Consider the following 9,291-nt stretch of genomic DNA (forward strand, 5'->3'; position numbering starts at 1 on the left):
GCGCATTATATTGTATTACAAAACAAAAGTTATAAATCAAAGCCTTTAATCCAACAGAGTATTATTTCTAGGTTATTCGTGCATCCAGTTGAGTTTGGTATACAAGCGCAAAATATCAAAAGCACTAGATCCTATAAATCGATAATTAGTAATCGATAGCGTCTTGCTCCCAACCAAACAAAACCTATACGTTCAGTAGCAGTAGATTGTCTCTTTGCTTTCATATTGTGCCGTCAGTCAGTCTGAGCAATAACAGAAAAAAATAGTAAATAAGCAGAGCCTTTAAAAGGTGATTTATATATATGTAATAGCCATTTTACTAGCTTGATCTATCTGTGACCAGGCTAGCACAATTGCAAGCACCACTACTTTTTCATGGTGTATAATGTAACTTATATAAATAATTATAATTATCGATAGAATGGTGTATATTTGAACACATATAAATGTAAAGTGTTTCAGGCAGTTGGGTTATTCTGTATTAATTTCTCGGTTGGATTATGATTGGTTTATAAAGTAGTACAAACCAAGGTCGATTGACAAACACTAGGCTAGACCCTGTTCTTCTTTTTACTTTTATTTTACTCTAAGAACGATGCTTTAACTTGAGGTACCAACGACTTTCAATAGTCAGGCTGTCAATCCCTTCATACTGAAGCACTGAAAGTACTTTTATTTCAAGAAAGTATTCCTACACTTTGTGTTTATTAACTCAAGACACTGGTGAAAAAGCTAGAAGAAAAATGGAAGTCTTTCACACGAAAGAAAAGAAAAGATATAAGCAGCAATTTTTTTCGGGGGTGCTTCTTAAACTAATAAAGTCACAGCATGTGAAACAAACAAACAAGAAAACAAACAAATAAATATACACAAGACTTTAATTAAAGCTTTATAATCAACACAACTTTACACTTCTTTATTGTAGTTAAACGTCTAGCCGATTAATACTTTGTATATCAGTAGTACAGCTAAAATGAACACAGAGGCATATATAGTGTCTCGACAAGTGGCTGTTCAAAAGCATAAGCCTTGTTAACAGAATCACAACAGAAAGTAGAATAAAAAAGGGGATGGGGGTCCATAGCAACTGAATAATTTGACATGCATATAGTCCACCAATCGGAAGACATCATTTAAATGTTTTCATGCTAAAGTAAAGTCTGGACCACTATTGCTACTATGCTCCTCTAAGCCCCATGACACATGTGATGCTGCACGGACAGCACGGACCTTATGTGACATAAAAAGAACTAAAACAAAAAAACAAAAAGTAAAACAAGTGCCTGCACAGCACGTCCTTCAGAATATAAGTGATACTTCTTTAAAACCCAAAACCCATATTTTAAGCATAGATATTAAATAAAGAAGTAAAATAGTAATAATATATACATGTTGTCAAGGCTAAAAGATAAAAGAAAACCGAAAAAGGAATAAGAAAAAAACCGAATTTTAAAATATATTATCAAACTATCATAATAAAAATAATAAAAAAGAACAGCAACTCATGATTGAGACGTCATGAGTTTTATAAAAAAAAACAACTATCTAAACAGAACGCGTCAAAACAACTCTCTTTCACATACCATTAATACTTTATACACTTCTTTACTGCTCTCTCACAAACTGCTTTAATCAACATAGACGTTAAAGACGAATCATAACCAATACAAATCCATTTTGCTAGTCAAATCTCAGGCTTTTATCATATGTAAAACAGTCAGTAGCAAGATATAAGACAATACGTCAAAACCAGTACACAGCAAAAATGAAATACTGAGGTCCAACACTGGTTTGACCATCAATCCATCCAAAGCCTATTCACGCTCAGAAACAAGAGATAAACTGACAGGACTTACTATATTTCAAGGAGTATATGATATTCATCAAAGACACACATTGTGAAGATTATATTTGTCTAGTCTTTTGACAAACAAGGTCAACGATAAAAAATAAGATCTCCATCCAGGCCTACAGGTATATAAAGGCTCGTTGATTAATCATTCACTGTCTTTGATATTTCTGTAGGGACTTTTCAGGCAAAGTCAAGCAATCAAGAACAGGTTTCCATCCAGGGCCACAGGTACACCAAGACTCGAGGAGCATATGCTCATTGTCTTTTGTATGCTTCTAGTGCCTTCCGTCCAGGTCAAGCATCAGGGATCCGATCAGAGTCCATGGTTATCAGGTATATCAAAACTCTATGAGCAGTTACTCACTTGTTTTTGTATATTTGTAGTATCCATTCCATCCAGGTCAAGCTTCAAGGTTCAGGTCAAGGTCCACGGTTTTCAGATCAAGATCCACGGTTTCAGGTATATCAAAACTCGATGAGCAGTTACTCACTTGTTTTTGTATATTTGTAGTATCAAATTCCATCCAGGTCAAGCATCAAGGATCCGATCAAGGTCAGCGGGTTCAGGTCGAGGTCCACGGTTTTCAGGTATATCAAAACTCGATGAGCAATTACTCACTTGTTTTTGTATATTTGTAGTATCCATTCCATCCAGGAAAAGCATCAATGTTCCGATCTCCCAGATATGGTCATAGGTATAACAAAACCATATGCGCATTTACTCACTAGCTTTTATCTATTACTAGTTTCAGCCATCCAGGTCAAGTGTCAAGGACCCGATTTCCCGGCAATGGGTATAGGTATAACAAAACGTTGTGGGAATATACTCACTAGTTATAATATATTTATAGTGTTCAGCCATCGATGTCAGGCGTCAAGGTTGCGATCTTCCAGTCAAGGTTATAGGTATAACAAAACATTATGGAAATATACTCACTGGTTTTAATATGTTTTTAGTGTTCAGTCATCCAGGTCAATCAACAGGATTCTGATCTCCCGTCCATGGTTATAGGTATAACAAAACGTTGTGGGAATATACTCACTAGTTTTAATATATTTATAATGTTCAGCCATCGATGTTAGGCGTCAAGGTTCCGATTTTCCAGCCATGGTTCTAGGTATATCAAAACAATATGGAAATATACTCACTGGTTTTAATATGTTTTTAGTGTTCAGTCATCCAGGTCAAGCATCATGGTTCCGATCGCCCGTCAATGGTTATAGGTATAAAAAAACATTATGGGCCTATACTCACTAGTTTTTATATTTATTTCTGGTCTTCAGCCATCCGTGGCAAGCATCAAGGACCCGATCACCCGTCCATGGTTATAGGTATAACAAATCGTTATTGTCATTTACTCACTAGTTTTGATATTTATTTCTAGCCTCCAGCCATTCAGATCAAGCGTCAAGGACCTGATCACCCCTCCATGTTTATAGGTATAAAACAACATTATGGGCATATACTCACTAGCTTTAATATATTTCTAGTATGCAGTCATCCAGATCAAGCATCAAGGCTTCGATCGCCAGCCGATGGTTATAAGTGTAAAAAAACCGTTATGCCCATATACTCACTAGATTTAATATATTTCTAGTATTCAGCCATCCATGTCAAGCGTCAAGGTTCAGATCGCCCGTCCATGGTCATAAGTATAAAACAACATTATGGGCATATACTCACTAGCTGTAATATACTTATTGTGTTCAGTCGTCCAGGTCAAGCATCAAGGCTCTGGTCTCCCCGCCATGGTTATAGGTATAAAAAAACATTATGGGCATATACTCACTAGATTTAATATATCTCCAGTCTCCAGCTATCCAGATCAAGCATCAAGATTCCGATCTCCCCGCCATGGGTATAGGTATAAAATAACATTATGGGCATATACTCACTAGATTTAACATATCTCCAGTCTCCAGCTATCCAGGTCAAGCATCAAGATTCCGATCTCCCCGCCATGGGTATAGGTATAAAAAGCATTATGGGCATATACTCATTATTTTAATCTAGTTCTAGTCTCCGGCCATCCAGGTCGAACTTCAAGGTGCTGATCTCCCGTTATATGGTTATAGGTATAACAAAAATCGATGAGCAATCACACTCGGCTTTATTTATTTCTAGTGTTGAATCCACCAAGATCATGCTTCACGGATCCGGATTCAGTCCGTGGCTATAGGTATACAAAAACTCGATGAGCAATTACTCATTGGATTTTATATATTTCTAGTGTCTACTCATCCACGGCAATTATCAGGATCCGATTTTCATGAATTGTTATAGCTAACCAAGTTTCCTTTAAACCTTTACTTAAAACAAACTATACTCTTTATTTATACTTTCTTTTGATGGCAAAGAACGATGATCAAATATACATCCATTATGGAAGGTATACAAGTCGTTCTTGGCCATTACTAACCTAGAAGTATATATGACTATTGTTTTTACTCTCCAGGCCAAACAGCAAGGATCAAAACTCAAATTTGGGCTACAGGTAAACAAGTCTTCTTGAGCTTTTACTTACTGTCATTTATATATTTCTAGTGTTTTTTTCCTTAAAGTTCAAATATCAAAGATCTGATTTCAAATCAAGGTTACGGGTACACACTTTTCTCTCTGTCTTTACATGTTTTCTTTCGTATTGGCCTAGTGTGTTTACGATCCGGCTACACAATGAAAAATTTGTTTTCCTTCCAGTGCGACAGGTATATACATCTAGTTCGGCCTTTAGTTACTGTTGGCTTTATTTCTCTACTGGCTTCACAGTTCAAGCCAGCCATCATGGATCCTATATCCGTCCAGTGTTACAGGTATACACTTCTCTTTGGGATTTTACTTACTGTCGGTTTTAATTTTCTACTGTCCTTAAAGTCAAGGCCAACGACCAATCATCTGGTATCCGCCGAGAATTACAGATATAAAAATGTTATTGGGCCGTTACTTATAATTGTTTTTGTTTCTCTAGTGTCCTTGCAGTCAAGGGTAACGAGCAAGAACCCGGTCTCCATATTGGGATATAGTGTTACACATCTCTTTGATTTTTGACTTGCTGCAAACTGTATTTTTTCTCGTGACTTTACAGTCAAATTCAACACTCAAGGATCCGGTTTTCATCAAGTTTTACAGGTATACAAATCTGACAAGTGCTTTTATTTAATGTGTCTTTTTTTTTGTCAAGTGCCTTTACTGTCTATGCCAATTATTCCGAACCCGAGCCCTATCCAGAGTGACAGGTATACAAATATGTTTGCGTCTTTACTAACTTTTAGTTTTATATGTCTAGTGCCTATACGGTTTAGGCCGAAGAACTAGGACTTGATATTCATCCAGACTTGCAGATATATATTTTTCGTTGGGCCGTTGATTATTGGCTTTTTTTATCCGTCTATTGTTTTTACTGTCAAGGGCAACCATCAAGGATCCGATCTCCATCCAGTATGACAGGTATACACTTTTCTTTGGGTTTCTACTTATCGCTTGTTTTTTTTTGTCTAGTGTTTTCACCGCCCAGGTCGAAGAACAAGGATTTCTTCTTCATCCACGGTTACAGGTATACAATTCTCTTTTAGCCTTTGCATAACGCTTGTTTGATTTTTCTAATTTCATTAATGTCTATGCTAAATAATAAGCATCTACTCTCCATCTAAGGCCATAGGTTTAAAAAATATTTTTAAGTATTATTTTACTATTTATTAATTAATTAATTATTATTTTTTAATCTTACACAGCCAAGGCCAATCGATCCATGTTTACTGTCCTCTAGGGTAACAAGTATATGTACATACCTGGTCGTTTACTTACTGCTTGTTGTTTCGAGTAATTTTTATTTATTCAAACTGAATTACCAAAGTTTTACTATCTACCTAGTGCCTGAGGTATACAGGTCTCATTTAGTACTCACGTATCACTTATTATTCTGTCTAGCTTTTTTATAGTTTAAGCCAGCAATCGGGTTTTTAATCTCCATTAAGGATTAAAGGTATACATGACTATGTGAACCTTTACTTACTAGCTATTATATTTTCTAGTCTTTTTACAGGAAAGGCCCACAATTAATATGAGTTGTCTATCCGGGGGGGACAGGTATACAAATCTGCCAAAAAATCTACTTACTATATATTTGCATAATGTTTTTACAGCCGAAGCCAACGATCAAAGCTTTGATATTCTTTTGGGCTCACAGGTATAAAAGTCTCTTTGACTTTTTAGGTACTATCAGTTGTTTTGTTCTAACCCTTTCTTCTCCGTAGCAAGCGTTCAATGCTCAGCTCTACATCAAAGGTCGCAGGTATACAAGAATCTTTAAGCAATTTACTAAAAATTAGATTTTCCTAGCGTTTACATAGTCAAGGCGAAATGATCATGCTCTTTCTATCCATTCAAGGTTCTAGGTACACACGCACATTTTAGCATTTATTCTTCACTGGTTGAATCTTTTCAATCTTTGACAGTCCATGCCGAGAATCAAGGTTGCACTTCAAAAAATAGGGTTAAGGCATACATGCCTTTTTAAGCATTTACTTACTACTAGTTGCTTTATTCAGACTTTATACAGTCGAGACCAAAGATCAAGAGCCCGATTTCCGCATAGATTTACAGGGATACAAGTGGCTTTCTTTACCCATTAACATATTGCTAGCTGTTTGAAGCAGTCTTTTTACAGTTCAATTCAACAGTCAAGGTTCAAATCCCCGTCAAAAATCACTGATATACTGCCACTTTTTAGTATTTACTTACTGCCAATTGTGTTTCTTTAGTCTACTCGCAGAAAAGGCCAACAATCAAGATGCCACTCTCCTTCTTGGATGTTAGGTATACCAGTATCTTTGGGTATTTACCTATTATCAGCTTTAGTTCGGTAATCTTTTCACAATTGAGGCCAACACCCAAGATTCCATAGTTCATGCAGGGTTACAGGTATATATACCTCTTTGAGCATTTGCTTGGTGTCTGCTATATTTGTCTAGTTTTTTCATAGTCAAGGCTACTAATTGAGATTCCGCTGCTCATCTGGGGTAAAAGGTATATATACTTTTTTTTTAATAGCTAATCATTGCTTGTTGAAATTGTCTAATAATTTTACAGTCAACGCTGATGATCAAGTTTCTACTATTCGTCGAGGTAACAGGCGTACACCCTCCTTTGAATATCTTTCTGTCATCCATCATATTTATCTAGTCATACCATAGTCCACACCAAGGTTCAAGAGTTTAGTCTCCACCCAGGTTCACAGACATTCAAGTATAATTGCCCTTTTAGGACTGCCGGCTGCTATTGCCTATTACTTTTAATATATAGGTCAAGGGATAAATTTCCTACTCTCAACCATGAGCCACAGGTATCACCGTTTATTTTGAACATTTATTTATTATCGATTACATTTGATTAGTATTTTAAATCCGAGTCCAACGATCAAGCTTCAGCTTTCCGGGAAGGGTTGAAGATATCCATATATCTTTGATTTTTTTTAATATCGACTGAATTTCTCTGGCGTTTGCACATTCAAGTCCATTGATCAAGTCTTTGGTCATTATCAAGTTTCCACTCAACATTATTGGGTAAAGGTATATAAGATTCTTAGATTACTTTTTTACAGCCAATGACATTTATCAAGCGTTTTTAGAGTCCTGGTCAACGATCAAGATCCTGCTATTAATTCAACGTCTTAGATATATAAGTGTATTTAAATATTACTTTACTACTGATTCTATCTATTTAATCTTTTTTTTTCTTTTTCTTTTTTACATTCTATGCTAGCCCTCACGGCTCTAGTCTCCATCAAGGCTTATAGACATACAAGGTTTTTTTTATTGGAATATGTTCTTACTATCAGTTTTAATTTTTCTAGTAATTTCACAGTTCATACCAACGATTAGGCGTCCGATTTCCATCCAGGGCTACAGGCATACATCTTTATTACACCATTTACTTACAGCCTGTTTTATATGTCCAGAATCTTCACAGCTCATGTCAACAGTCACGGTTTTGACTTACATCTCCAACCATAGGTATATATACATTTCCGAGTATTTACTTACTATTAGGTGTATTTTTCTAGTGTTTTCATAGTAAAGACCAACGATTAATATTCCGACATTTTCCTACAGTCATAGACATACAAGTCTCTTTGAGCCTTTAGTTACTTTAAGCTGTATATTCCCATACTTTTTACGGCAAAGACCAGCGATCAAGGTTTCACTCTCCATAAAAATCCTCAGGTATACAAAGCTCTTTAAATATTTTCTTACTATCAATTAGATTATTCTAGTGTTTACACAGTCAAAGCCAAACTATAAAGCCTCTGTTGCCCGTCCAAGTTCTCCAGTATATATATATATATATATATATTGAGCATCTACTTACTGGTTGTTGTTTTTAGTTATCTTGACATAGTCAAAACCAACGATTAAGGTTTCACCATACATCCAGGGTATGAGATACACATGTCTCGTTTAGTATTTAGCTATCAACTATTATTTTGTCTAGCTTTTTTTTTTATATATTTTAAGCCAACGATCAAGTTTTGAGTATTTATTCATGATCACAGGTATATATTTCTTTTTGAACATATACTTATTGTTGGCTTTCTTTTTTTAGTCTATTTACCACCAGGGCGAACGATCAATATTCCGCTGCCCATTTTGGGCTATATGTATACATGACTCTTTAAGCAGTTAATACTTGTCGCTTTTATTTGTCTAGTCTTTTAATCGCCAAGTCCAAAATTTATGGCTCTGCTCTACATCATGGGCCGTAGGTATACAAGTCTCTTTGTGAATCTATTCACTGATGGTTATAAATACTTATAATTTCACAGTTGGTGTCAAAGATCATTGTTTAACTCTTATTCATATGTTACAGGTATACATTGTTTAGTTGCCCATTTTTCTTTGAATGATGCTTGTATTTGCTTATTTTTTTTTCTCTTCGTAGTTTAAGTCAATTATCATGGTTCTATTCTTTATTAAGGATTAAAGACATAGGAGGAGTTTTTAAAATTTTCTCACTGAAAATTGTATTTACTAATTTTTTTTACAGCCGATACCAGGTATCAGTATTGTTCTGGGTAGTACTGAAAATGGGCAAAGAGATACTGCACGAATCCTGGACCCCCTTGGATGCTCGTCAAAAAGAGTTTGTATTCCAACATAATGCACTTTCCTCATACACCTTGTGGCAATCCTGACACAAAACACATTTATGAATGCTTTTTGTTCATGGATGAAAAATCCGTTTTGTGTTTGAGGCCAGAAATGTTCGATGGCAATTGTAAATTCTTCTTGTAAGTTGTCTAGAGCTTATTGATGAACTTTATCAGGATGACAGCGCCTTTGTTGGCCACATAGCGGGGAGCTAACATTACCACAAAAGTAGTAATGATCCTGTGCACTGGGTTCTCAGGCATATCGGGGGGGGGGGGGGGGGATCGAATTCCTGC

General features: G+C 35.8%; 3 protein-coding genes across 3 annotated transcripts; all 3 read left to right on the forward strand.

The window, feature by feature from the left end:
• Window positions 1-1,196: 1,196 nt before the first annotated feature.
• PHYBLDRAFT_152289 (hypothetical protein) lies at window positions 1,197-4,136 on the forward strand (the record flags this gene model as incomplete). The annotated part of the gene is made up of 19 exons (XM_018432880.1): window positions 1,197-1,235; window positions 2,026-2,185; window positions 2,237-2,305; window positions 2,364-2,440; window positions 2,492-2,540; window positions 2,599-2,646; window positions 2,711-2,751; window positions 2,810-2,864; window positions 2,923-2,970; window positions 3,029-3,076; window positions 3,137-3,177; window positions 3,238-3,292; window positions 3,351-3,400; window positions 3,451-3,505; window positions 3,564-3,604; window positions 3,663-3,717; window positions 3,769-3,817; window positions 3,867-4,018; window positions 4,084-4,136. 19 exons carry the CDS (start codon window positions 1,197-1,199, stop codon window positions 4,134-4,136), a joined length of 1,185 nt encoding a protein of 394 aa, XP_018284779.1.
• Window positions 4,137-5,910: 1,774 nt separating this feature from the next.
• Window positions 5,911-6,141, forward strand: PHYBLDRAFT_160579 (hypothetical protein; the record flags this gene model as incomplete). Its single annotated transcript, XM_018434206.1, has 2 exons — window positions 5,911-6,036; window positions 6,104-6,141. Coding segments are annotated over 2 exons (164 nt in total), but the record flags the coding sequence as incomplete, so codon positions are not given.
• A 1,227-nt stretch (window positions 6,142-7,368) lies between these two features.
• On the forward strand, window positions 7,369-8,685 carry PHYBLDRAFT_160580 (hypothetical protein). The gene is made up of 5 exons (XM_018434207.1): window positions 7,369-7,417; window positions 7,611-7,861; window positions 7,961-8,071; window positions 8,233-8,283; window positions 8,451-8,685. Exons 2-4 carry the CDS (start codon window positions 7,671-7,673, stop codon window positions 8,261-8,263), a joined length of 333 nt encoding a protein of 110 aa, XP_018284781.1. The 5' UTR covers window positions 7,369-7,417; window positions 7,611-7,670; the 3' UTR covers window positions 8,264-8,283; window positions 8,451-8,685.
• The last annotated feature ends 606 nt before the right edge of the window (window positions 8,686-9,291 follow it).

This window comes from Phycomyces blakesleeanus (assembly GCF_001638985.1).
Source record: "Phycomyces blakesleeanus NRRL 1555(-) unplaced genomic scaffold PHYBLscaffold_34, whole genome shotgun sequence".
Taxonomy (NCBI): Eukaryota; Fungi; Mucoromycota; class Mucoromycetes; order Mucorales; family Phycomycetaceae; genus Phycomyces; species Phycomyces blakesleeanus.

What these genes read in the sequence shown, in the direction of transcription:
- PHYBLDRAFT_160580 (XM_018434207.1), top strand. Translation starts at nt 7,671, where the DNA reads ATGTTCTTACTATCAGTTTTAATTTTTCTAGTAATTTCACAGTTCATA. An exon ending in ACTTACATCTCCAACCATAG is followed by an intron (nt 7,862 to 7,960) that starts GTATATATACAT and finishes ATTTTCCTACAG; the next exon opens with TCATAGACATACAAGTCTCT. An exon ending in CTCTCCATAAAAATCCTCAG is followed by an intron (nt 8,072 to 8,232) that starts GTATACAAAGCT and finishes TGTTGTTTTTAG; the next exon opens with TTATCTTGACATAGTCAAAA.